This window comes from Erithacus rubecula (genome assembly GCF_903797595.1).
Source record: "Erithacus rubecula genome assembly, chromosome: 1".
NCBI classification, from domain to species: domain Eukaryota; kingdom Metazoa; phylum Chordata; class Aves; order Passeriformes; family Muscicapidae; genus Erithacus; species Erithacus rubecula.
The window spans coordinates 24,673,721-24,700,689 of record NC_136658.1 but is presented as its reverse complement, the minus strand read 5'-3'; the positions used below and the strand labels follow the sequence as shown (position 1 = coordinate 24,700,689).

The following is a 26,969-nucleotide window of genomic DNA, read 5'->3' as shown; positions in this document are numbered from 1 at the left end:
ACCTGCAGGTGGGACCTCTCTGCCCAGTGCCAAGCAAGTGGTTGGAGATTTTTGTAGGGAGACCTGAGCTAATTGTTGTTATGACACAGCCCCTCAGTGATGGGTAAGCTGCAGATATCCTGGGACACTTATGCACTCTAACCCCAGGATTAGCTGGCTACCAAACCAAAAGTTATTTTTTGTCTTAAATAAGACATGTTTCTTAAATGGATGTGTGGGAGGTCTCTCCTGTTGCGCCAGTGACTAACCAGGCCTCCCTGATTGTGACTGCCCTGAGGGAGGGGGAAGTTGAGATGCTCAGTGTTTCCTCATTCCTGAGAGTTCAGTGCTTGGGCTCACCACTGCTTAGCTGCATTCAGTTATTTAGGCAGGACAGCCTGGGAGGATATATCATGCAATGGACAGTGGCTGTGCTGAACAGTGTGGGACCTTCAGGCACCTGGTGTTTGACTTGTCTTCACAGATGCTGTGACCATGGCATACCAAGGTCAGGTCGTTTTCTGGAGATATGGTACTATCTGCACTTGCAGAGGGGAGGGATAGAATTGAATGTTTTGGACTCTTGTGATGTATCACCCTGCTGTTACCTGTGTCTGTCCCACCAGAGTGGAACAGCAGTGGGGAGAGGATAGGCCACATGTGAACAGAAGAGACCTCACACATGAGCTTTGTCACATGGAGCATCAAGGAAGAACTAAATAGCAATATTAACTGCATCTACCACTAGGCTAGGATACCAGGTTCCTCCCATTCACTCTGTGCTCCAGTGAGCACACAGCAAATGTTTGTAAGACTCTTGGGATTCCTGGATCTTGCAGTTTCTGCAGAGGAAACTCCAGAGGGACTAATTTCTCCTTGTCCTTCACAAGGGATGTTGAAGTGGGCAGTGGCATCTGTATACCTAGAATTGCTATTCCCTCTGTGACAAGCAAGCTGCTTTTTCAATCAGCCCTGCTGCTGGTCTGGAGCAGGGTGGGTAGCCACTCTCTGGGTGCAAAACTAGCTGTGCTTTGCAGCCATGGGGGCAGGTGGCATTATCACAGGATAAAGCATTGGTGTGGCCAGTTTGTGCTGGTTTGTGTTTGTCTGTTGTCACTGCCTGAGGTGTCTCCTTAGACTTGAGATCACCTCAGGAGGACATGAAGGTGGCTTGGAATCCAGGTTTTCCCCGATGGCTGATGAAGAGACTGGAGGAGGCTGTTCTTTGATGTTTTCAAGTTTGTTTATTATTTTTTATCTCAGAAACTCTTTGTCTAGCTAATAGCAGTCTGTTCAACTTGACATCCAGGGCCAAATGCATCGGCCTTGGGCTGGGCTTATCTTTTATACTCTAAACTATGTATCTAATATTTTAAATTATTTTCCAATACACTACAATTTTACTACACTGTCTAACTTTGTCCCCATCCAATCCCAGGATCCCAGCATGCCATCCAACATGGATGGCATGGAGAAGAAGGAGGAAGAGACATACCACGCCCCAAATCCTCCATGTTAGCTAAGAACCATCTAATATAAACATTCCTAGAAATCTACCTTTCCTACCTTCTAACAGTCTAATTTATACTCTACTTTTTTTTTTTTTTTTTTTTTTTTTTTTGTGGCTTGTATTTCTTCCTGCAATGTTGGCAGATGTTTCCAGGGGCATAAATCCAGCCCCCAAAATTCCTGGGTATCATGCCAGGGTCTTTGAGATCCCTGCCAGGGAGGTTTAGAGACATTCAGGGAAGCCTGGGGAACACCCTGAACTCCCACATCTGTGAGTAAGGGACAGAAGAGCGTGAGGGCAGAGGGGGTGTTCAGGCCAGAGGGTCCTTTCAAGGACCAGAGGTAAGTGTGGTGGCATTTGAAGCATTCAAGGACTGCACAGCAGGACATCCTGGCTGCTTATCCCATATGACATTACCTCCTTGCATTTACTGTAGCCCTCTGGCAGTATCCCTCAACTCTGAGTAATTTCTTCCCTGCCTGTCCTTAGGAAGAAGGATTGTAAAATATGGGGATAAAGGTGAGTCACAACTGTTGTGTGACAGCAGAATGGCTGCCGCTTGCTTTGTGCCACCCAGGTGTGAGAGCTGAGGCTTGTCATGACAATCTTGGCTGAGTTTATAGCAGCTATCTCGCTCTGGGATCACTTCCCAGAGTGGAAATTGGTAGAGCTCCTCAAGGAGGTGGATGTTATTCAATATACATGACACACTTGGCATCTTCCCCAGAACAGGAAAGCACAGGCTGTTCCATGGTGAGCCTGGCTGGGACCTTGAATGACTCAGGACTGAGCCCTGTGGGACATGGGAAGGCTTTGCTGGAAGCATCAGGCTGCAGGATCCACAGGAGCCATCAAAGTCCCCATCCCACGAGGCAGTGGCTGAGTCCCCAGCTGCCCATGGCTGGATGATGTCCATTGGCTTTTCTCCCAGTAGGATCAGCTGTGATCCACCATGAGGGATTAGGTGGAGAACTGCTGCCCATCCCAGCCATGACTGAAGAAGCCAAATGTGACATCTCTCAGCTCTGAGGGCATCTAGGCAGATCTTGGTATGGATGTGAATGTGTATATGGATTTGTATGAACCTTTATCTGGAGATATTTTGGTGAAATACAGAATTCTGATCCCTTCTGAGCATGTGCAAATAGGGTTTCCTCAGACAACTTCCCACTGGCTTTAAGAATGTGGATGCAAGGGAGACTGGGAGGGCAAACAAGTCTGCAACATCTCCGTTTTTCTCTATTCCCTCTTTCGACCCACCTTCCCTTTCTCCCTTCCTGCTGTTCTCTGTGGGAGAGGCTTGTTCACATGGTACAGTTCTCTAAAGTTCTGTATCAGATCATGACATCTGTGGAAATTGAGCAAGTCACAGATGCAGGCACACATCAGTGGTGGGAAGAGTCCCTGGTTGTAGGGACACTGATGGCCTCCCCTGTGGGAAGCTGCCCAGTAAGCTGGTAAAGTGTGCTGCAAACCAGTAAATGCTGCTGGAGCAGAGGTGCCATGACCTCTCACGCTCTCTGGGCTTCTCCTCTGTGAGGAGTCTCTGTGAAAATGCTGGGCATGAGCTCCAGGATGTACCTGTGAGTTGTGGGGAGCTTCTTCAGGGCTTGCTTTGGCTGGGAGCTGAGTTTGCTGCCACAACCCCTCAGTCCACAGGAAAATGTGCCTGCGACCAAATGACAGTTCCAGTGGCTGTGGTGGGAGTCCATACCCAGCTGTGCTTCCAGGTCTCTCCAAGGTGGCCTGTGCCAGAGGGGTTGCACTTGGCAAGGATAGAGCTGTGCTGATCCATAACATGCTGCCTTTCTTCTCCGCTGGCATGGCTGCTCCACTTGTGTGGCTTGGCAAGTGGTCCTCCCCTCCTCTGTCTCTCATTCAACAGCCCATCACTGATCTCCAATCTCGATGGAGCATCCCAAATCCAACCAGCTCAAAAAATGGCCCTGTTTCCAGACCCCTCCTGCACATTCTCTGCCTTGTTCCTGGTTTCTCCTGGGGCCAGAGGCATTTCTGATCTGCTCGTTCCCTGGTCACTCACCAAGTGCCAGCATGGACTGCCTGACTTGCTTATGCACCAGGGAATGCAGAGTGAAGCATCCTCCACTGGGGCCAGCTGCCTGCTCTCAAAGGCAAAGCCTGGGTCTCCTGCCACAGCGTCCCCACTGTTGATGACAAGTGCTGCTCAGCTGAATGTTCATCACTACTGTGGTCATGCACTTCACCCATCTGCCTCATTCTGGGTCTGGGGTTCATCTGCATCCACCTCCTTCCCACAGACAACTCTGCAGATGGATGGTCCGGGCATGGGCTGTGAAGGAGGTGAGCTCTGCACTAATGTTGTCATTTCCTTTTTCCCCAATAGCATGACTACAGTCATTGTCATCCTGGCTGCAGTGATCACCCTGATCATTGGTTTTGGTGTCTCAGGTATGTGACTGCTCAGATTTCTTGCAGTTACTGGTGGGGTGATGAACTTGTGCCCTGCCTCTACCTCTGTGTGACCATCCTGGGCACAGGCTGAGGTGTGATCATGGCAGTGCCACCTACCACCCCTGAACAAAGGATAGGTAGGCCTGTGCTGCTGGAGGTGTAATGGTGTGCCAGCTGAAATTTCCTTGGGCTTGGAGCCCCAAACCTACACATAAAGTCCTGCACCTACTGTGTTCATTCTCCCAGACAGGATGACATGATGGGATGGTATTTATTGTGAAATCAGAGAGCATCTGCCAGGACGGGGCACCTTTCCCAGGTCCCTTAGAGACAACAAAAATATGTTGCTGTGGTGTTGGCCAAAATGTAGCTTCTTCGGAATGTGCTGAGTGAGTATGGGTAGGAAAGGACTGCACAGGAAAGGACCTGGTTCTGGGAATTCTCAGGCTTGCAGCTTAGGGTTTGAGATGCTGACTTTTCTTAAATGAAAGAAAAATATTTGGATTTCAATAAGGGGGAAAGAGCTGCTATTTCTCTGTCAGCATTATGCCCTCCAATCAGATTTATATTGCATAAAGGGGGTTCCTGACTAAGAAAAGACAAAAACCCCATGCTTTTCTGGCAGCTGCAAAGAGAAAAATCCCTGATACATGTAAGTAAACAAGAAAATACCACATTAATTCTTCTCACACAAGTAAAAAGAGCTACTTTTTAAAGCACTCTTTTGCTAAAGAAATACTTCTGTGCTTTATCTTGGCATACAATCCATGAGAGCTGACCTCTACTAGCAGCACTAGTAACTGCCACTGGTGGCTTTGCCACATGCCAGTGCCTCAGGTTTGGGTCCATGACAGCCACAGGGAAGTCTGGCTTTTCTCCAGGCTTGCTGCCCACCTTTCTCCTGCCTCCTTGCTCTCTCCTTGCAGGAAAACACTCCATCAGTGTGACGGAGCTGACATCTCCAGGGAACATTGGCCAGTGCAGCATCCTGGGCTGCATTTTCAAGCCAGACATCCAGATGGACAGCATAGCAATCCAGTGGGCCAAGGAGGGAGTAGCTGGGCTGCTTCACGAGTTTAAGGGTGGGAAGTACCACCTGCAAGAGTAAGATACATCCTTTCAGGGCCATGTTTATGGAGCAGGTGATGGGTGGGAATGCTTCCCTGGAGCTGAGGGATGTGCAGCTCTCCGATGCTAGCACAGATCCGTGCTCTGTCACCACAGTCAGAGAGAGTGGGGAAGCAGTGCTGCAGTACAGGACAGGAGCTGAGGGGTACACCTCTAAGTGTGTGGTTAGTGTGGCTTGGTTGAACCTACCTGTAATTATGATGGTGCTGCACCCCTGAGTATGGCATTTTTCTGGCTTTTACAGGGATATTTATGGTCTTACTCCCTCTTTTGACATTCTTGTTCCAGAAAAGGTTATAATCTTGATAACATGGTAGCTTTTTCTTTCTAGAATTAGGATAAATCTCCAGCCAGAAGTGCTTCATAGTAAAAATTGTAGCATGTTTAATATATTTTTCTCAGTTTTTCTGAAGTATTTGGCTTCTAAAAATTACTACCAGAGCAACAAAACTGTGATATCATAGTTATATAAAACATTACAAGAGTCACTCCTTAAGGAAAGATCTGGAAACCACCAGGTCTTCAGCCTCTTCCAGTGGGATGAATTTAGTGGCCTCCCAAGTGGTCACCTCATGCGGAGACTGATGGATGAACCCCTTGAGTGTCTCCTCCAGACTGCAGTCTTTGCACCCTCCCTCTTATCCCTGTGGCCAAAATTGCTGTCCTACAGTTCAAATTGGGTGAGGAAAAGCCCTCAGATCTCTCCAAGTGAAAGAGGGTTTGGCTCAAGCCTGAGGGTTGCAAATGGTCCACAGGGATTTTGTCCCCCATCCCTCCGTGAAACCTTATGAATCTGTCTGCTTTTGTGTTGTTTGATTGGATGTCTAAAGTAATCCATACAGAAAAGACATTAGAAAGAACATGTGAAATATTGTGATATAGCTGTAATAACTGTTCTGTGTAGACAGACATGTTCCTTTCCACTGTTTTTTTTTTAGCCCATCCTTTCACCAGTTCACCTCCAGGTCCTACCACCCAAAGCCACAGCTCATAAATACTGAAGGCAGCTGTCCTGCGCTTTGGCTGCATGTGCTGGTTCCACATGGAAGGGTGGGGGGAGCTGCCTGGGGGAACGGAGGGACTGTCCCCTCTCTAGGAGTTTCCCCTGTGGGATGTGGGGACCAGTCAGAGGCTGATCTGGTGGTTGACATCCCAGGTGGCCAATGAGAGAGTTGTTTCATTTTCATAAATCACATTGGTGGTGAGTGGGTCGCTCTCTTTCGGCTTCAGGCCTCTCTGGAGGTGAGGTGGCTCTGGCCAGGCCCCTGCCCTGGCAGCCCCCGGCTCAGCTCAGCTCAGTTCACTCGGCTCCCCTCCCCACGTGGCATGGCCAAGCAGGGGGATCAGGGAGCCACCAAGGCTCTCCCTTCCCCGTCCCTTCCCCCCCCCACCCCCGGTCTGAGAGAAGAGACCTCCAGCTGACCACGGGGCTTCTTCACATTCCAGATGCAATTTTGATTCTTTTAATGCCTGGATAAGATTCTCAATCTCCTGAGCTCTCCTGAATGAGAAGAATTAAAGCATGGAGTCTACAGAAGTTGATGGAATGAAAATAAAGTTCCTGATGGGAAGAGATTCAAAAGATGCAACTAATGAGTAGCTGAAAACCTTTTTTGTGAGGCTATAAGGGGACTGTGACTACACTAAAATTCCTTTAAACTGTGAAATATACTTGGGAAAGTTTAAGTGCTTGAAAAGAAGACCTTTTTTTATCTTTGAGAAAATGGGGCTTTCTGTTTTAGAACTGGAAATATGGACAGCGACATTTAATAGAAAAAGAGATGAAGAGAATTTTGTTTTTCAGCACCTTGCCTTTAAAAGTGGTACCCCAAGTGTGTAACATAACCCATAGCACAGCTCTGGAAGGACTGTGAAGATGAGAGGAGAGTCATAATCTGCAGTATTTTCCCGGGCAGATGTACATTGTGAAGACAACCCCTAAGCCTAAACCAAAAAAGGAACTTTTCTCTCTAGAGTGAACTGAAATTATTATTTAAGTAGATAACTGACTGAAATGTTTTCTGTATGTTGTTGTTAAGAAATGTGGAATGAAGGAAGGGGGAGGAGGGAATAATCTAGAAATCTTATTCTGAATTCTTTTTGTGTTATTAATAAATTTCTTCTTATACCCTTTTAAGTTTTAAGCCTGCTTTGCCTCTGCTCCTGAATCCTATCTCTAAAGGAAATTAAATATATTAAAATTGGCAAACCCAAGTCACACCGTGACACTGTGTAAGCCCTCCTTATTCCAGGTCTGCAGGGGATTGCTCAGGAGAGAAAATGGCCTTGAGTTGCACCAGGAGAAGTTGAATATTAAGAAAAATTTGCTCATAGAAAGGGTTATCAAGCCCTGGAACAGGCTGCCCAGGGAAGTAGTAGAGTCACCTACTATCCCAAGAGATGTAAAATATGTGCATTTATGGTTATGGTATAGTGGTGGACTTAATGCTGGGTTAACAGTTGGACTTGATCTTAAAAGTCTCTTCCAACCTTAACGATTATGCAACTCTGTGAAGCTGTAGGTGTTGGTCAGGCCCTCTTCTCAGTGAGTGAAGAGCATGAATCATCTTTCCCCCATTATTAAGAATAAATGAAAGACACTAAAGCTGTGTCATGACCTCAGCAGGTCCTGTCAAGCTGGACTGCCATGTCCTAGGAGTCCTTAGACCCCTTGTAGTCATCCTCCCATGGCTCAGCCTGTACAGAGCTCTGTATAAGCCAGTTTTTAGCTTGGCTACAGGCAAGGCTAGGCTGTGCAAGCAGCCTAGAAATACCTGGAACTGTTAGATGCAGTTGGGTATTTCCCAATCACCTGTGTGATTGAAAACAGCATTGCCAAGTTTATGGGCAACATCAGAGTGACAGGTGGGCTCAACAGCACCCTGAGACCACAGGCATGGGGGAGAGTTTCAGCATTGTTCCTGGTACACAAGGAGGTTCCTGCAGTAGCTGTGTCAGTCAGGGAAGGGACTGAAAGCATGGCTAATCCAAACACTTCTGTCTGTCCCTGGGATGAATGAAAGGGTTGGTGTGGGCTTCTGCTATCTCATATGCTTCTCATGGTACTGATTGTCACCTTGGCACAGGGACAGAACTGCCAGGGGACCAGAAAGAGGGACATACTTCAAAGGAGTGTATTGCTTGAATGTTAGCCAAAACTAAACTAACCAACCAAACCCCACATCTTTTGACACTTTTTTTAGCCAGTTCAGCTTAGATCCAATTCATGTACCAAAAGGCCCCTTTAGTGGTTATTGATGACAATACCTTTGACTCTAGCCCAATCTCTTTATTTAAAGGCCATTTTACTCACAGAAAATCAGACTTTCCAAAGGTCCCTAGTATAGTCTCCTGTTCTACATGAGGAGGGGTGTAATGCTTCTACAGGCAGGAATTCATTGCAATTGGTTTCCAATACAAGGGGCAGGGTCTATTTTCATCCATATTCAGAAAAATCGGAAGGAATAAAAACACACTTTATTCGCCTTCCCTGCTGGTTGCCTCTTACTATTCCTCTGCTACAGATTTCAGCATTACAAAGATGACCAACTTGCAGCTGGTGAACCTGAATGCACAGTCAGTGTCATCCTCCTTTCCAGCTTGTCACTGGATGCTTTTGCTTCCCTTGTACCTGCTGTCACCATAAAGTCTCTAAAAAGCAATTGGAAACTCTGCTGGATCTGGAGGTAAGCTTGTACATGTACAAAATACGTAGATCCTCTTTGGGAGTTTGGCTGCAGCAGCAGACTTATCCCAAGCCTGCCAGAATGGGAGAATGTCTTTCCCCTCTGCCCATCCTTTCCCCATCCCCACCTTCAGGTGGGACACATGGCTTGTGCCTCCCACCAGCTTCTCCCATCACTTTCTGCAACCACAGAGATCCTTCTCTTGCACCATCCACTCTCAGCGCTCACTTGTCCCCTCATTCTCTTTCCTGTGCACCCTCTGGACCTGGGCTGCAATTTATAGCTGCAAGGCCTTAGAGGGCTTAGGGTTTTTTCCTCTCCCTCCCAGCTCACAAGACTTGCTACAGTACAAGGCTTGCTTGCTCCCACTTCAGTCATACAACTGCACAGTCCAGTGTGTTATCTCCAGTAAATACTACAGACACCTTGAAGACAGTCAGAGGGAGCTGTCAGCCTGAGCAATCCCCTGCAGACCTGGAATAAGGAGGGCTTACACAGCCAAAGCACAGGACAGCTGCCTTCAGTATTCATCAGCTTTGGCTCTGGGTGATAGGACCTGGAAGTGAAAGGATGAGCTAAAGAAAATCAGCTGAAAGGAACACAGAACAGTTATTACAGCTACACTGATTGCAGGACTCACTTCAGCCTTTCCTCCCTCTGGGGCTGAGGACTTTTAACAGTTCCTGCCAGTTCCAGAGCACACAGTAGCACAAACATGAAATTAGCTGATTTTTCCTGTGTTATTACTTCTTACCTACACCAAGAACAGTGCCCTTTGTTTGGCTTCACAAAGAGAATAAGGAATGTGATAAGGAGAATTGTATCAAGGAAGAGTTCTGATTGCAGAACAAGATGTTTCCCTTGTCTGATCTAACACAGTGACCAGAACTCTCATCATGGGCAGTTCAGACACAAACAGGAAAAGGGTTTCCCACAATACAGCTGAGAACCGCTCCTTCAGAGTACTAAAGGCAAGCAAAACTGAACTCCCCTCCCAAAAATATTTGATTCATCCATCTCTTTGCTTGTGATTCTCTGTCTGTATTAATAAAACTGTATACAAGAGAGCCAGTTTATCTTCTTCATCTTCTCGGAATGCTAAAATCAAACTCCCCTCTGAAAAAGGTGTGAATGACAGAACACTGATGGGATAGAGAACTAGCCAGCAAGCTTGGAATATCGTGGCAAAGACAAACAACATCTAAAGTCCTGTATGAGGACTGATGACTGCATTTTTAATGTGAAATAAAAGAGGAACAGATAAGTAGACACCAGACAGAAAACTAACATACAGTATGAGGAGGAAAAGGAGACTAGTAAGATACTACTGGAAGGTGCAAATTCAGAAGCAAAGTTATTAAACCCAGATAAAACAATAGAGCCTAATTTTCCTTTTTATTTTTTAAGTAAGTGTTATCTGGTACTTCCTATTTCTGTTACTGTGTTATTCATATTACAGGACTACTTTCAGTTACACTTTTTAACCAGATTGGATCTTTGTCTTATCACTTACAGTCAACATTGTCCTCAGGCTGAGATAGTTTATTCTGGGTTGGGCTTTTTTTGTTTTGTTTTCTTTCCAGAGGGTGGAGAGTAAGCTTTAGTAAAATATTTTCTGTTTTGCAGAAAGCACCTACAGAAAATAAGGCTGTCACAGCAACATATGCAGAAACTTCTGCTTTAAGCTATTTTGGCAACCTTTTAGGATGGAGTCTCAGAACTTTACTGAATGTGGCATCTATCAGGTCTTGTGCCACTCAAACTTTGGTTTCAGAAGTGGACAGCAGGCCTTGAGAGGGAAGATACTTCACTCATGCTCAATAAACCCACTACCTGTATCACAGCTCAGTGCCTGCCTCTTCTTACCAGCCCCACCTAAAGTTGAGATTGCTGTCCATAAACTGCAAAACAATGCCCAAATAATCTTATCATTTAGTACTATGATGCAGTCTCTAAACAGCAGCTTACTCACTTCCCTTCTCTTCTTGAAGGAGATGATTTAAAAATGTAATTTTAATAATTTCAGTTAGGTTAAAAAGACCATACCCTGTGGGAACTGTACAGTTTTGTTAATATAGCAAATAAACCTGTAAACTAAAGTAGATACTAAAACAGATACAGTGTTCTTTAAGCAATATTTTCATAGCTGTATTTAGTAGATACTACTACCACACAAAATGCACACAGTGTGTTCCCTAAGCCCAAGGCAAGAGCTGTCACATAGGAAGCACTGAACATCTCTCTTCCAAAAGGCAGCCCAGTATCACTGGTTGACAATGCCCCAGAGTGACCATTCAGAAAATCCACAACTCACAGCAGCTGCTGACTGCACGCTTCACCCTGTGCTCACAGGCTCGTGCTCCCGCTGCAAAGGAGGTTAAAAAAGCTCCTGATCCCAGCAGGTATTTGCATAATTCCTCTCCCATTGGGAGAGATATTTAGCAGTGGCTCCCACTCAGAAGGAACTGGATGTCCTGCTCATCCTCTGGCTGTTCAGGTAGTGTAAGACATCTTGTCCCACTTCCTCCACCTTCAGGCACAGCAGGCTCAGACGAGGCTTTACTTGTGACACGAACTCTGTTTCACCACAGTGAAAATTCCGCAGCTGCAGGGGAGCTGCAGGAGAAGGATACAACAGGTAACAACTCAGTACAGGGCTCTGGCTCTGCTCTAGCCCACAGCTGCAGAAGCTGCTGAGAGAGGGAAGGTCTTGCAGCAGCTGCTAAACCTCAAAAGGACAGCATGATGAATGATTCCAGCATATAGGCAGATGAATGCATTTTATCAGTACCACTCTGAACTTAGAGGAAACAGACATTCTACACTGTGAAACGTTGTGAATTATGTGCGCACAGAGCTGATGCACTGAGTTTTGTACCTTCTATCAGTATTACCAACCTGCCTTTACAGAAGTGTACATGACAGACAGAAACAGTCTCCACTGCAGAGCATTCTCTGGTGAGCTTAGCAAATCAACCCCTGCAGTACCTGGACTCAAATTTAAGCACTAGATACTTGTGCAAACAGTGTGAAGAATTGGTGTGAAGAATGTCCCCTTAACACAGCAACTGCATAGTTGTTGCAGCATGAGCTTGAACCTCAGCACTCATGAATTCAAAACACTTCAGTGTTGATTTCCAGGTGAGGATTTCCAGGCCTACTACTGACCCTACATGCTATCCTATCTAAAGTCAAAACCCACATGATTTGAGAGATTTGCAGAATAACTGCCTGATCAGATTCCTGTCCCAGACAAGAAGTGGGAGTCTTTCTCAAAAACAGTTTTATATTTCTGTGTGAAGTAGAAAAATTAATGTATGTTGTTCTAGTGATTTCCATAATACCTTTTCTCTATTTCTATAGCCATGGATCTACCAAGACACAACTTAGTTCTGCAATACAAAAATCAAAATCCCAAGAAAATCCTTCAAAGATCCTGCTTTGTGGGCAGTGAAAGCACCTCTCCTTCACCAGGCTGGTGAGATGCCTCCTCCCTTCCTTCCCACACTAAGTATTAAAAAAGCCAGTAGTTCTTGCTCACCAGGCTGCAAGATCTTGGAGGGCTTCCTGTCTAGGCTGAAATCCAACAGGATAGGCCGACATATGAGAGGACTCCTGCACAGATTCCTTAGGTAACAAGCAACAAGATCCTCAAGTTCCTCTGGACACTGAGAAAGGAAAGAGTGTGTTGCCAAGGAGTGTTCAGAGGGAGGCACAGAAGCTCTGGAACACTCAGAGCAAAGGGAAATCCTGCCCAGCTGAGACTTGAGTCCAGCAAACTGCAAATGCTGCTGGAATAACCCACTTACCCCTGTTCCAGGAGCTTCCCCATGCTGAATGCACACGCTGCCCCTGCTCTGCACACAGTTCTGCACAGCTTCCCACTCAAGAAGGCTCAGGCCTAGCACTGCTGCCACATGTTCATTCCTGCACAGCACCACAGCTTCACCTGTTCCATCCTCCACCAGCAACCTGTGCAGAGAGCAGGCAGGCTGGGATCAGAGGGAAGGCAGGACAATGTGTGGCTCAAGGGTCATTCCCCAGACAACAGCTCTCAGTAAAACATCTCAGATGTGCTAACTCCATCCCATCCTTGATATGATATTCCCCCTCCTGTTTATGGTAATTTGTCCCCACCTCTTCCCACACCCAATCCCTGCAGCACTTACCGTGCACTGGCTTGCCTCACTCCTGTTTGTGAGGGACATGGAGGATTGTGTCGGGTGCACCGCCCCTGAAGGAAGAACAAAGTTACAGCTATGTATGGATGGTGTAAGTGAGAAAGGGAAGGGCCACTGCTTATTTTAACCCTTCCCTAATCAAGTATGCAAAGATGTAAAGAAATTCACTTCCAGTGAGTATCCTGGGAGAAGTGTATATAGGGAGAAAAATCACCTGCTGCAAAGTGCTGATCCCCAATAGTAGCGAACATGAGAAGAGCAGAACATTAACAGAGTAGGACTGTCCTCCTCAATGTCCTCACTTCACCCCCAGTCCTATCTTCCAGCCTGCCTGGCATCAGATACATACTTCTAATCAGTTATCATTGCTCTCTTTCTAATATGCAAGTCCTTCTCAGACACTGGAAAAGAGGGTTTGCAATTGAGATAGGAACTCTCATTTCTTCTACATGGTAGCAAAGGATGTGTGAGAGTAAAAAATCTTCAAGACCTCTCACAAATTATGTTTGTGGAAGGTTGAATACCTGTTTGAAAATGCAGCTGCAAAGTGAGCAAATCCATTGCAGGTACACAGTCAGTACACAGGAAATGTGGCATAAAATCCGGGCCTGGGCCAGGTTTTGCAGCTGAGGTCTCAAACTGGATAGAAACACTAGTGAGGGGGATGAGGCTTCTCCTGCAAGACTAGAAGAAATAGGAATTTGAGAAGACTGGAACACAGAAGCCTTTCTTGGGACACTGTAACATGAGACCAGGCTCAACACTTACCTAGAAGGAAAAGGTAGGTGAGAAGCTGGCAGAGATACAATGCTCACACAGCTGGAGGCAATGTATGTGCAATAAACATTATGGAATCTGCAATATGAAAAAGCAGACATCAGAAAGAGCTCACAGAAACCAAACACTCAAGTTTTCTTGAGATGGCTGGGCTGATCTTCATTTGTTACCTGGTAGGAAAATAATTTACGGTAAGGGATTGGGAAACATGAAGGTTTGGACAAGGGATGAGAAAAATCCACAGATTAAGAGATGGTTTCAAGACAGTAAGAGAGATCAGAGTTCTAAAGACAGAAGCACCTTGAGATCTTGCGTTCCAAATTCTGGAAGAGGAACTTGGCTCCAGGTAGCAAACCCCAGAGATGCTGCAGGTAGGTGGCAGTAATGTAAATGTCCATCACAAGAGGGGAGCCTGAAGCAGCTGAGACACTGAGCTTCACGCTTTGATCCCTGGACAGCAGAGTCCCTGAGGAGGCACAGAACCACATAAACCATGAGCTCACTCACACAGGCAGCATGGCTGTCACTGAGCTGGGCCTGCTAGATGGGTTTTTCCTCCCATTACAATGAGGCCAGCACTGTTTCACCTCCCAGGTTTTCTGGGTACTGCATTCCCATTCCCATCTACACATACACAGTGTGCAGTTTCCAAGCCCTTTGATATGCAACAGGATGCAACATCCTGGTGTACTCCCACTATTCCCAGACACAGTAGCACAGTTAGCTAAGTGCATTGGCTCTGAAACAGAAAGAAACAAGAACCAATTTGTTACCTCTCAACAGGGTACCACAATCTTACCTTTCTGCTTTGGAAGGCCAAGGATCACAGGTGGCTTTTCATTCTTGGGAGAGGCACACAAGGTCCTCTCCATGATCTCACCACAGAAAGAAACAAGGGAACCTGTGAAACTGAGAGCAGACCAGGATTTTTGTCCTGCCTGAAGACAAAGGGAATGGAAGAAGGCCTAACTTCAAGACTGCCACAAGGCACAGCACTGTTGGTTAAGTAAGCCCAGTTTCTGGGGAACCTGCCCTTGACCACCTGAGCCATTGGACTGAGGGCAGCTTGCTGCAGCCAACCCCTCCCAGGAACAAGAGGCCCTTTAGCTTGCTTTCTGTTGCTTCAGACTCAGCAGTGAAGACAAAGGGTGAGGCATTAGAACCTTCCTATCTGCTAAACTCCTAATTGTTTTTCTGAATTAGAGGAAAAAACCAAGCAAAGAAAACAGTTTTTCATAAAGCACTGATGAAAAATCCAGTGTACATGCGTATCACCCCAGACTGAACATGCTTTGAACAGAAAAGCTTAATATTTATTTGAGCAAGGTACACTAAAATAATCTAAAACAAATCAAAAAAAGTCCTATACATTCAGTCTGATTTTTCCTGCTGTGCTTGCTTCCACTTCTGACAGGAATTTGGCAGACACCCTTGGGACTTAGTCCACACCAGAAGTAGCTGAACCATTTTCTAGACACCATTTTGCAGTTTTGTCACCTACAATCCCTTTATCTTCAAACTCCAGGATGGGAGAAGTCTGAACTACTTTCACACAGGTTCTTTAAACCATATTCCTAGGGTGGATATTTAATCACAATTTAATTCAGGACTTCCCAATAGAATTACCACAGAGCCATTCCCTAAGACACAGTTGCTTGAAATTTGGGGCAACCAACGTACCTGCTGCTAAGCACTTCTGGAATGGAGGCAGTTGTCTGGTCCATGCCTGTCAGCACTGACATGTCTGTCAGCTAAAAGTGAGGGAGACACAACCTTAGATGGTTTGCTGTTTACAGGCATCCCAACCAGAGCAGAGAAGACAAGCTCCACAGCAGAAAAGACAAGCTCTGCATACTCAGAGCTACGTCAAGAAACTCATGCTTCCTCTCTAGAAGAATTCTGAAGCAGGAAAATATGAAACCCAGCAGCAGCCTCTGATGGAACTTAGAGCAGAACAGTCTCATCAACAAGATACTCTGTAGTGATAATTTTCTAGCTAGTTCTGGAGAGATGTACAAGGAGCCTGTGAAAGCCCTGTGCAATAAAGCACTGCATACCTGGTTCTCAGGCAGAGAGGAGATCCAGGTCTCATGCTGTAAGTGCCAGCTATCTTGGACAGGCAGGCACAGTGGGCAGGATTGCCTGCTCAGGAACATTGCTGACACAGGTGGAAAACAGAGCTTGTCAAACACTTCCAAGTCCTAAGGTAAGAGTGATAAGGCAAGACAGAAGACTATTAGAAGGAAGGAGATAAAAGTTAAATAGGGGAAAAGTGAAGAACAACGGTTTACAGAACAACAGAAAAATCCCACTGAACTCAGAGCTCTGAGAATTTTAATCAAACACAGAATGAAATCAGTTTCTTGGAAAGAGAAGGAAATTCCAAACCTCAAAACCAGCTTAGCCACCCACTGACTCCTTTGACTCCCACATGCAGTTCAGTAAAAGTGTCCAAGAGAATACAGCACGACAATTTCTCTCTTACCGAGCAGCAGGGCACAACAAAGCGATACAGTCCATCCACGTGCAGGAATGGAAACCATCGCAGAGACTTCTCCATAAAGAGCAGTAGTGCCTGCTGGGGGAAGGGACGAGACAGAGACGCTGATGAGAACTGTTAGGTATGGAATGAAAAATACAGTAAAGACAGCGAACCCAGCCCAGAGGATGTCTTGATTGAGAAGTAAGGTTAGCATCACCAAGAGCAAGAGAAGGCAGATGCTCTTACAGGAAGGTGACAGAGAGGAGATGATACTTGCATGGGATGCAAGAAGGAATTTGCCAGTGCAAAAACACAACTGTACCCAACACAAAAAATACCTTCCCCTTGATACTAAATTACCACACAGGCTCACTGAGGAGCCAGCTCCTCTACTTATCAAACCACATCCCAAAGCTGCCTCACTTCTTGCTGCATCACACTCTCTTTTCCATCACAGCCCGTCTCTTCCAGCTCTGATAGATTCCAAATTTCTCTGGGGTGGCTCCAGAGCCGTGGTCTGCCCAGCCACAGCACTGTGGCTTGGAAACTGCGCTGCAGCTCCTTTGCTTCCTCTGCTTCTTCTGCGGGCAGTTGGTAATTGCGTGACATGAGACCTTCCTTCTGGGTAACCAAGAATAGGCGAGATACACAGCTCATTGTTCTGGTGCTCCTCTGGTCCCCCTGACAGTTCTCATCTCTGCCAGTATCTGCCTTGGGATCCTCCAATTTCAGCATTTTTGCCTCTGGAATTTCCAGCACAGATGTTGTGCTGCCATCTTTCTTCTTCCTCAAAGAGGAGCTGCTTCCACTCCTAAGGCCTTTCTGGATTTGTCCTTCAGCAGTGTAGAGAACCTGGACATCCTCAAAGTAGAACTGTACATAGACACTGAAATGACAATGGTAACAGTGAAACTTCCTGTTCCTGACATGTGGCTGTCCAAAACAAATGCTTATATGGGAAGAACACATCTGGTGAGTGCCTTACAGGTACTCAGCAGGAGCAGTGGGAAAGACTGAAGTGGAGGGCAGCTCCCAGGCTGCATGTACTCTGAACTAAAGCTGGCTTTGTTGCTGAGGAGCTCTTTTTATGGAAATAGCAAAGAACAGTTGCTTTGGCACCAAAATCCTGTGTTGGTAAGAAGGCTTACTGTAGTCCAAAATACTCATGGAACTGGAAGTGATGATTTACCTGCACACTGAATAAAGGGACTCACCTGGTTTTTTTCTCTCTCACATGCTCCAGATTTTCTAAGTGTTCCCATGAGGGAAAATCAGTCTTAAGGAATCTCTCCACTACAATCTGGTAGTTTTCCACCTGCAAGAGTGATCCTGCCAACACATCAGAGAAAAGAGCTGAGCTAAATAAAAAGAGAACAAAAAATCAATAAGGTAAATACCCTCATTTTAAAGTCACAAGGTCAGGCAGCGACAGTTCAGAAGGTAGAAGGGCAAAAGCTCAGCACCCAAATACAGTTTAGTGAGACATACCTATGACAGCAGTTTGGGCAAAGGGGCTACCATCCTTATGGGAGATCACACAGGGAAGTGTGCTGCTCTTGTCCTGCAGCTGGAGGGAACTGCTCCTGGAGGACACCCTCAGCACACCCAGGAGTATCTACAACAGAAAGGAAGTCTCAAAGAGTATCATACATCTCTGATCTTTGAAAGGCATAAATCAAAGTGTTTGTAGCAGCAGCTCAAATTCAGTCTGTTTTCAACATACCACAATGAGAAAAGCAGTGTTCCACCCTTACAGGAGGCAGAGGCATGCACTGGACAGGGTGCTGGAAGGTATGATGAGAACCAGGAGCTCTCAAGGCAGAGACAGGAAAGAGAACAAGGCACTTACCACTCGGGGTTGGAAACTTATTGGTGAGAGTGTGCAGTAGGACCAGGCCAGTCTGCGATTCAGCTCCTGGGTGCCCATATGCTGTGCCTCCAAGGGGGAAAGCAACTGTGATGGACTGAAGCCTTCCCAGCTCTTCTGTTCTGCCATGCAGCGAACTGCAGACAGAGATGGGGCCTGGCATGGAGGGCTCAGAGTCAAATACTTTGAACAAAAGAGAGAAAGAACAAATCAGCTGAGTTTTTTTCCATCAGACAAACAGGAAAGAGCTCAAAGAACATCTACTCACTTTCTGCAGGGGACACTGGTGTATTTTTGATAGAATTTCTTCATAAATATCTCTTGCTTCCTCTCTGTCTGGCACTATAGTTTGCAGAAGGGGGACAAGGAACTTTTCAGCAGCTCCAGGGTTTTGGTGCATAGAGCTGAGCAGTCGACGGCGCCCAATAAAACAAGAGAACCTGAAAAAAAGAATTATGACCATTAAAAGCACAAGCAGTCCTTGCATTTTACTGAGTTTTGCATCTAAGTCCGGGACTCCTGCTTGTTTTGAGTGAATATGCTGTACAGGACAAGAACTAAAGAGATCACAAAAACCATGAAGTGGTTAAGAAATAGAGTTTTTAAGGCTGATGCAAATTATGTTGGGCAGACAAGGAACAGGAAAATCCACAGAAATGGACAGACTGGCAAAATCTCAAAACTCAAATGGCCAGAAAAACAAATGTCATGAAGATAATCTCCCTCTAAGCCACACAAATGGATCTCCATGCCTTTTGGCTGGGCTTGATACAATTACTCATGTTAGGTACATTTGGCTTTCTTTCACAGAATGCAAAAAACCCACAAGTCAGAAACAACCACAGACTATTCTTATTCCAATATTTTCCTCATGTAGAATTAATTTCGTAAGTCTAGCTTACTGCTTTTGAAAGTCTGAAAGTGATCACACCACCAACCAAAATATGACAGAAAGTGAACTCAAATGAAGAGACAGCACTCACTGGAACAATTTTTTAAGCAATACCAGGACTGAGCAATCACATTTAAAGAAAGTGGAAAAGATAATAAAATCTGAAACTTATAGCTAGCATAATTCCCAATGCAAAACTGAAGCCATTTGATTGGTAGATTGTCAAAATTCCACAGTGCCAGTAAAGCACAGGAACACTGAGCATTCTATAAACTACTACTTGACTGAGAGCAAAATGTATATACTTTAAAGTCCAAGGCAGCAGTGACAATGATCAGCCATAACTTCTTCAGAACAAACACAAATATTTTTACTAACAGAAGCTAAAAGTAAACCCAGAAACTGGTCCACAGCTATCCTGTGAACAGAGAACAGCATCAGGGAGAGCAGGAAGCCATCTTGAAGACTTGGGTGGGAGAATCTGCCAAGACAGAGACTCTCAAACAAATGATCTCACTCCTGGCAACTCCCAGAATATCTCAAAGGTCTATGCTGAGCAGCTGCTGCTGCTTCTGTGCACAGACAGGACACAAGAGCCTTTATATCAGTTGTGATGGTAGTTATAGCACCAGTTTCCAGCTTCAGCCTCAGTGCCCACCTTGATCTCCCAAGCAAACAACATTGGTAGGCAGACACCCCTACGGTGCTTGTTTATTTCAGGTCAAAGTATTCCAGGTAGGATTATGTGAGTAGAATGTTCTGAAGCACTGCAGCCTCCCAAGACCTTTACCTTACCTGCACTTGAAAAATGCACTGGCTTTTGTCATGAGAGCAACTGTGAGGTAACAAGCAACTGGACATGATGTGAAGTCTGGATAAATGGCTTACTCAGGCCAATAAACCAGAAGCAATTGCTGCTTGTAGTATTCAAGCACAGTAATTTTGTAATCCTTTTGTCTAAAAGACATCCAGGTAAACTACAAAGTACATTTAAGCATAGCCTGACTTCATAATTGTCCTCACCTCTCCTCAAATGTCTCCAGGAGGCTCACCAACCAGAGGTACAGTGGCATTCCAAGATTGAAGTGGAAGAGCAGCTGTAAGCAGAGATTTCCTGAAGAGGCCAGTGGCTGATAGGAGGTGCTGAGCCTTGAAAAACTCCTCAGCACAACCGTGGTGCTCAGGCAAGCACCAAGTACAGTGTAAGGGAAGGACACCAGAGGCTTCTGCAGGAGGTGGACGTCGATGAGCTAGGTACATAGACACAGAGTGTAAAAGAAGAGATAGCCAGTCTGCCACTACTCCCCAGAGCTGTTACCCTGTGGATACTGGTGAGAATCAGGGAAAAACACAGTTTGAGTTTTCCCAAGCAACACAAAGGAAAACAGAAGGGAAAGAATTAATAACAAAGATTAGCACCTGGTGTTGTGAACGGGAGAGTGAGGAACATGATGTTTTGGTAAAGGCATGTTTACAAGAGGTGTTGCCTTCCTTGGACTAATGGGCTTGGTTCTGTCCTTGGTTCTGTAAACCAATTCTGCAATAATGTGCTTCTTCTGCTTTACAGAGGAAGCCTGTGTTGCTGTGCTCTTTTGCCACCTCCTAGCTCTACAATGACACTACCACACCTTAAATCCTTTCTGTACTGGATTGTCTATAATCAGGCCTGAGGCACCAAGAACAGTTTCGGGAGGAATCAGATAATAACCACATCAATTCCCATGACTGAGTCTAGGCAGTAAGATCTCCAGTTTTATTCCAGATACTTACTGAAATAATTTCCATGTTCCTGTAGCCTTCTGTTGACTCACACACTCATAAGCCATCCCCAGGGCCTGAGCCATTTTCGCTGAATACTTCATGACCTTGCAAATTTCAACTTACCTCCACACAGGCTCCTGGTCGGAGTCCCCTTGCAGAGTTCAGCAGTGGCTGGTAAGCAAGGCACAAGCAGACTTGGTTATCCAGTAAAAACAGACCAGCTTGGACATTGAGTATTTTGGTGATAAATCCCTAAACAGAAAGCAAACAGAAAGTAAGAGGACAGAGTCCCAAAATACAAGAGACTTATGGGCCTGAGTAAGAAAACATATTCACAATGAAAATAATGTTCGCTGCAGGCCAGGAGCTGAAACCCCAGTGCACGAGTGGGCAAAGGCTAAGCCTATGAATCCTTACCACATAGGAGATGATCTTGGACTCTTTGGTTGACCTTGGCCTCTCTTCTTCAGCCCCCAGCTGCAAGGAGCAACTGAGGTGCTCAGCAGTCTCAGGAGAAGAAGACAGACTGGATTCTCCTTGCCAAGCACTGTTCAGTGGCTGCTCCCTCACTTGCTCTGCACAGTAAGGCAGAAGGCAGGAAGAAACACTGGTGACAAACACCATTTGTCCAGATTTCTTCAGGCTGGACATGCTCAAGCCTGTGATTGTGTACTCATGACCCAGCTGGAGGACACGATGCCACAGCAGCTGGCTGGGTTTCTAGAGCAGAGAAACCAAAAGCAACATCAGCATAAACTCCAGTGAAAAAGGTTCTTCCTGACCTAAATAATCCCACCCAAAAAACCCTTTTCCACCCAGACGATTGCCTCACACTTTTAGCAAAAAGGCTGTATCTACAAGACATTCAGGGACACTGCAATTGCATGAGGGAGAAGGATTGTATTTCTGCAGGGCACAGAACTAGACTTCCCACATACCAAGACTATTTTACACTGGGTGCAATTAAAAAGATATCACTATTAAAATGAAGAATAAATAATAATAATAAATTGGGAAATCAATGGCAAGCTTCAAAGAATTAATCAGCTAGCACATATATAGATCCAGACAGTGAATTTGTGAGCAAAATTCCAAGGACTTACTTGCACCAGCACAGGGACACAAACAGCCGAGGCAAAGCACTTCAGAAACAGAAAGAAGAATGTCTTGTGGTTAATACAAAGGAGAGGCCCGAGTCTGGTCAATTCCCCTGCTACAGTAAACTTTGATCTTTTCTTACACGGAATCCTAGAGAGCAATTGAAGAGGCAACTGAAATCCAGAGATGAAAGGAAGCTCAAAAGTATCCCAAAAGTAAAATATGCAGCATGTACTTGCTGGGAATAAGGGATCCAGCAAAGTAATATGGTCAGTTTCTCAGAGAGGTTTTCAAAACAGTATTTGGCTATAAAATTTGTACTTTACCTTTTCTAAACTAAATCCCTTTGACATTTTAGTATTTGAAGACAGAAGGAACAGAAGAACAAATTCACACACTCCATGACAACAGCCAGGTTATGAAAAACTTTATCACAAACAAGAAACTAATTTTTGGCCTAAAGGAGAAGAAAAAAGTCACAAGCAATTCTTCTGCAGAAAACAGAACTCAGATTTGTAGGTCCATGGAACATGACACTGTGGAAGCTCTAAGCCTATAAACAAGAGGCCTGAAAGCAACAATGAAGTCTTTCTAACAAACTTGACGCAGAGTGAAAGAGCAGCAAAACTGAAAGCAGATGAGATGTGAGAGAGATGGTATTTCTTGAATCAATCCTATTTATTGCTTCAAACTTACATTTCAAAAGATTTTAAAAGAATTTCAAAAAAATTTATGTTGGCAACTTTCATTCAGTTCCTACTGGACTTGAATATAACCATCCCACTTACTCTGAACAAAACCAGCCTTGATTCCTAAACATCTAAACAATTATCTAACTTCAAGACTTTAAAAAAATCCCAATCAGTAGTAGACACACAGTAGTACCAGCACCTCACTGTAACATTTTTTGTTGTAACATGGAAAATCGGTCAGGTATCAGTTAGTAACAAAGGAGCTTTATGTTAAAGGCCTGAGAACATACACTGAAATACGGAAATAGTTTGTTTAGAAAGGTCCCTTGAGCTAAATCAAACACTTAAGCTTAAAATTACTTTCTTAGAAGCAGATAAACCAAATCAAAACAAAAGATAACTAAAAAGAAACTAAAGCACCACAATTAGTGACATTTCATTGCAATTAAATTACACCAAGAATTTTCTACTCGAGAAGGTAAAACATGATCTACCATGACTTGAAATTATCAACTTAGTAAGATTTTCAATTCCATTGACTCATTTTCACATACTGTCAGCTAAAGCACAGGTACTTCTCCCAGTTGACATTTCACTGGCACTTTTATCTCAGTAATCGGGTAAGAACTTGACTAGTGGCACATATTAACATCATAATACAATACAGGACTACTGATTACGTTCAATTATACTTTTGGTTCACTGGAAGTTAAAAAAAAAAGTTGAACTAATCAAGAGTGAATTTTAGTCTCGAAGATGGCTGAATCAACACTGTTCTAATACTCTTTCTATAATTTCAATTACATCTTGAAATACTTATAATTTGCCTTATTTTTTCAAATTACAGAATAAAAACTTCCAATAAACTCCTGGCAAACAGATTATTAAAGAAAAGTGGCTTTGTTGTATAACCTTTACTTCCACCACTTGCTGCTATGCTTCCACATGGCAGAAATAGAATTTCTCTCTTTCTAAATCAAGTGCTCTTCATGTTACCTGCCAAGTCAAAGCAACAGTGCTATGATGAAGTTTGGCACAGCAGGTGTTTACCTGGAGGCAAGCAGTGGCTCAGCTGACACTGGGGAGGTGACTGGAATGCTGTAAAGTACTTCCTTGGGGGCATTTACTGGCACTGGATCCACCAGGATTTCCAAGTACCCTGCTGCACTCTGGTCTGTCTGTGGTATATATGACCAGCTTGGGAAGACAAACAGTGACTCCAGCCACTCCAGTTCAAAGTGCAAGAGCTAAACCAAAAGATAACGAGATTGATGCTTGAGATGAATTTCAGTTTGTTTTCTCAGCACTACTTACAGTGTTCATTATCAACACACCCTTCCACCTGCATCACAAACTCTTGTCCTACTACTGGGCTTCATTACTAAATGACAGCAGTGTTTCCTGCCCACTCCCTTACCTTGCACTGAGAACTTCTGTCCTTCCAGATGCAAATCTGGATCAGACTTGCTGAGCTCTACAGCTAGCACTTCTTGGTTATAGTCACAACCTCACAGAAAGATGATAATTCACTTCAAGGCTTAGTTATTTTAGACTATTTTTCTAAAATTCTTGCCTGCTTTCTTTTGTCCCTGTGTTTTCAGTTAGAAGTTTTTACCAATATAACTTTTTCCTAGACTTTGTGTCCTTGGAAAGCACAACTTCAGTGCTCTGTCATCACCACTCAAGGGGTTATTTGTTACCTCCACTCAACTTGCAATTACCTTCAGGGGGCTTTTAAGTCAACTGTCATGCAAACTATTATTTCCTGAAAGTAGGTCATCAATGCATCACTGAACATGCAGTACAACTCTCCAGAAAGTTATTTCTGCTCCACTAGCTGGAATTCAGCAAAGAGTGGGAAGGTATCCCAGGCCACCTTGTACTGTGGTGAATATAACAGAATTGTACTGACTTTTTCTCCATGTCAGTACATTCAATATTTCTTCTCCTAACGATGGCACATTTCCCATGTTCTGTCCTCTGCCCAGGATATAAGCTTGCTGTTTCCCTGCCTGTCACAGAGTGTTACTTCCTTCACTAGACTCTGGCAGAACACCTGAAGCCCCTGATGGTTTGTGACACTGCCCCAGAAGTGCGAATAAACACTTCTGAGAATCCCTCAGACCGAGGACATACCTCACATGGAATTATCCCAGTATTGTCCTTCACATAAAGGCAACCATCTACCAGCTTTTCTTTGTCTTCTTGCCTTCCATCTGCTAAATAGCCAACCAGGATCAGGTAAGTCCTTGGCAAAGTGTTCTGCATGGGTAAAGCACCTTGTCCTTGATGAGACCATTCCTTAAATTCATTAGTGCTCCAGCTCAGGTGGCTGCAGCATGCTATGTGTTGCTGATGCTGTAGGTCAGAGATGGAGATGAAACTGGAAAAAAAAAAACAAGAAAAAAAGTGCAAGAATATAGCAGAATGCATGAAGAACTCAGTTTACAAAGTACCCTAATATCAACACTGAAAGAGCCAGAACAGGCTGTTCTCCAGCCTGCAATTTTGGTACTGGTTTGCAGTGAGCTTCACTGACACTTTTAGGTTGTGAAACTGGAGCTCTATTCAAAATACCTATTTGCTCAGTAGCAGAACATAATCAAATTCAAAGGGTGTGAATTTGAAGAGTTTTGCTTGATTAGTCAGGGATCAAAAGCTGAATGCAAGAAACTACTGCAGATAAGTGGTGGATCTGAACAGCAACAAATAGTAATTAGATACAGAAAAATTACTCAGAAGATGCCAATTAATGCAGGTACTTATGCTGTGCATTTTGCTGAAAAATGAATAGGGGATTAGTTGAAACTGCTCCACCTTCAGAAACAGAGCATCACCAGGAATAATATGGTACCTGTAATACACAAAAGCACAGCACTGCTCATGTTTTTGTCAAATGTGCTGAGTGCTTTTTGAGAGAAACCAGAAGTACAGGACACTGGCTCATGGTTATCACATACAGAAGCAAGCAGACTCTCTCCTTGTGCTCCAGAACTTGATGCTTAGCTGTGGATGTAGCACACTGTTCACAAACAGACCACTAGCCTCACAGGAGAAAAATACCAAGTACTTTCAACTCTTCTTTATAGATTCTCCTGAATATAAATTGAAGTGTCTTTAAATGTCATAAAATACACAGAAAAAAATATGGCTCAAATGAGATAGGTTTAGCTGGTGTGAAAGATCAACCCCTACATTTATTAACCTTTAATTAAAGGTCACAAATACCTAATCAATTCCAGCTGACCTTTTCTCCCTAAACTGTGCATTCCAGAGATTTTAATTCTCCCACGATCTGAAAAAAGAAACAGATCCAGACAAGCCAAGCCTTCCAATATGGATATATCTCAATAAGCTGCGTGTTTTTCATGATGATGAGCACCCAAAAGCCTCTTATCAACTAAAATATGGACCATGTTATCCTAGATTCACCTTTTTTAAGGGCGCACTCTCGAACGCTGAGCTCAGCTGGCCAATAGGTTCGCAGACCATGCCCAGGAACATCTTCCTGTGCGAACCAGCAGGGTCCAAGCGGGAAGCTGCCGTGCAAACGCTGTACAGTGCAGCAGCTCGCCTCGGCGAGATGCCCCGCTTTGGTTACGCGCTCTACCCACCGCAGACAGGCGGATACGGGGCTTAATCACACCGCAAGGGCGGCCGGGGGCGCGTCGAAGCCAAAGAAACGCGCGCGGTTACCCCTGCAGGTTACCCCTGATCGCCACCACCGCTCCCACAGCCGGCATCCGGGGCGGGAACGGAGCAGGAACGAGTCCCGCCGAGCTCCCGGGAGGGCCGCGCGCGGGCATCGGACTCAACCCCTCCCGTCCCCTCCCTACTCCCCGCCGTCACCTGTAGCCGACCGGCAGCGTCCCGCCGCCCGCGCTCCGCAGGCATCGCAGCACCGCCTCCAGCGCTGCTGGCTCCTGCCCGTCTGGCCCCGGGAGCGCCCGGCGAACGAAGTCCCGAGCCGCCCGTAGCCAGCGTTGCTCCTGCGGGGGGGAAAGGAGCGAAGCACGGTCTCAACGGCGTGCGGCGGGGAGGGAGCGGAGCGGCCGGGCCCGTCACTCACCGCCGCACCGAGCGCCGCCATGACAGCCCGCGCGGTTCGCGCCGTTGCCGCGGCGACGCCCCCTCCTTGCCCCGCCCCCTCCTTGCCCTCCGCCCAATCGCCGCCGCTCGCCGGCTGCTCCCGCCCCTTCCAGGCGGGCTGCGGGGCGAGGAACGGCTCCGGGGCCGTGTGGGATGGTCCTGGGCCGGTGCCGGGCGCCCACCGGCGCCGCTATACCACTCCCTTCCGCAGGTGGGCAGGGGAGGGAGATCAAAGCGAAAGGTTCGCGGGTTGAGACAGGAACGGAGGGAGATCACAAATCGATTACCGGTGTAAAGGAAATTAACCCACAAACACCAGAGGTTTATGTCCAAAAAGGAGACAGAGGAGTCCTTTTTGCTTTATTAATATTTGCTTTATTTTGCTTATTATATA

At 45.4% G+C, this 26,969-nt stretch overlaps 2 protein-coding genes across 5 annotated transcripts; one reads left to right on the top strand and one right to left on the bottom strand.

Moving 5' to 3' along the window:
* Nucleotides 1-474: 474 nt before the first annotated feature.
* On the top strand, nt 475-8,800 carry VTCN1 (V-set domain containing T cell activation inhibitor 1; the record flags this gene model as incomplete). The annotated part of the gene is given in 6 exon segments (XM_079316355.1): nt 475-506; nt 3,855-3,919; nt 4,849-5,027; nt 5,029-5,209; nt 7,838-7,915; nt 8,575-8,800. Coding segments are annotated over 6 exon segments (657 nt in total). The 3' UTR covers nt 8,697-8,800.
* Nucleotides 8,801-10,859: 2,059 nt separating this feature from the next.
* CTC1 (CST telomere replication complex component 1) lies at nt 10,860-26,744 on the bottom strand. Of its 4 annotated transcripts, XM_079305297.1 has the most exons (24): nt 26,556-26,744; nt 26,336-26,475; nt 24,623-24,869; nt 23,537-23,733; nt 21,800-21,944; nt 21,114-21,416; nt 20,820-20,948; nt 19,959-20,185; nt 18,312-18,483; nt 18,026-18,226; nt 17,665-17,791; nt 17,391-17,505; nt 16,600-17,062; nt 16,180-16,269; nt 15,752-15,895; nt 15,375-15,445; nt 14,494-14,603; nt 13,995-14,160; nt 13,686-13,772; nt 13,442-13,601; nt 12,906-12,970; nt 12,546-12,708; nt 12,278-12,404; nt 10,860-11,352 (listed from the first exon to the last, which is right to left on the bottom strand). In XM_079305297.1, the coding sequence occupies exons 1-24, from the start codon at nt 26,574-26,576 to the stop codon at nt 11,192-11,194; spliced, it is 3,831 nt and encodes a 1,276-aa protein (XP_079161423.1). In that variant the 5' UTR covers nt 26,577-26,744; the 3' UTR covers nt 10,860-11,191. The 4 variants fall into 4 exon arrangements, with proteins under 4 accessions (XP_079161423.1, XP_079161424.1, XP_079161426.1 ...); XM_079305298.1 differs by lacking the exon at nt 26,556-26,744 and having other exon boundaries at nt 24,623-25,581; nt 26,336-26,459; XM_079305300.1 differs by lacking the exon at nt 26,556-26,744 and having other exon boundaries at nt 26,101-26,346.
* Between the last annotated feature and the right edge of the window lie 225 nt (nt 26,745-26,969).

Coding starts and splice junctions, on each gene's coding strand:
- CTC1 (XM_079305297.1), bottom strand. CDS start 26,576: ATGGCGGCGCTCGGTGCGGCG. Junction 20,949..21,113: donor CCAAGATCATCTCCTATGTG/GTAAGGATTCAT, acceptor CTTTCTGTTTAG/GGATTTATCACCAAAATACT. Junction 12,971..13,441: donor GCAGCTGCATTTTCAAACAG/GTATTCAACCTT, acceptor TTCTTCCTTCAG/GGGCGGTGCACCCGACACAA.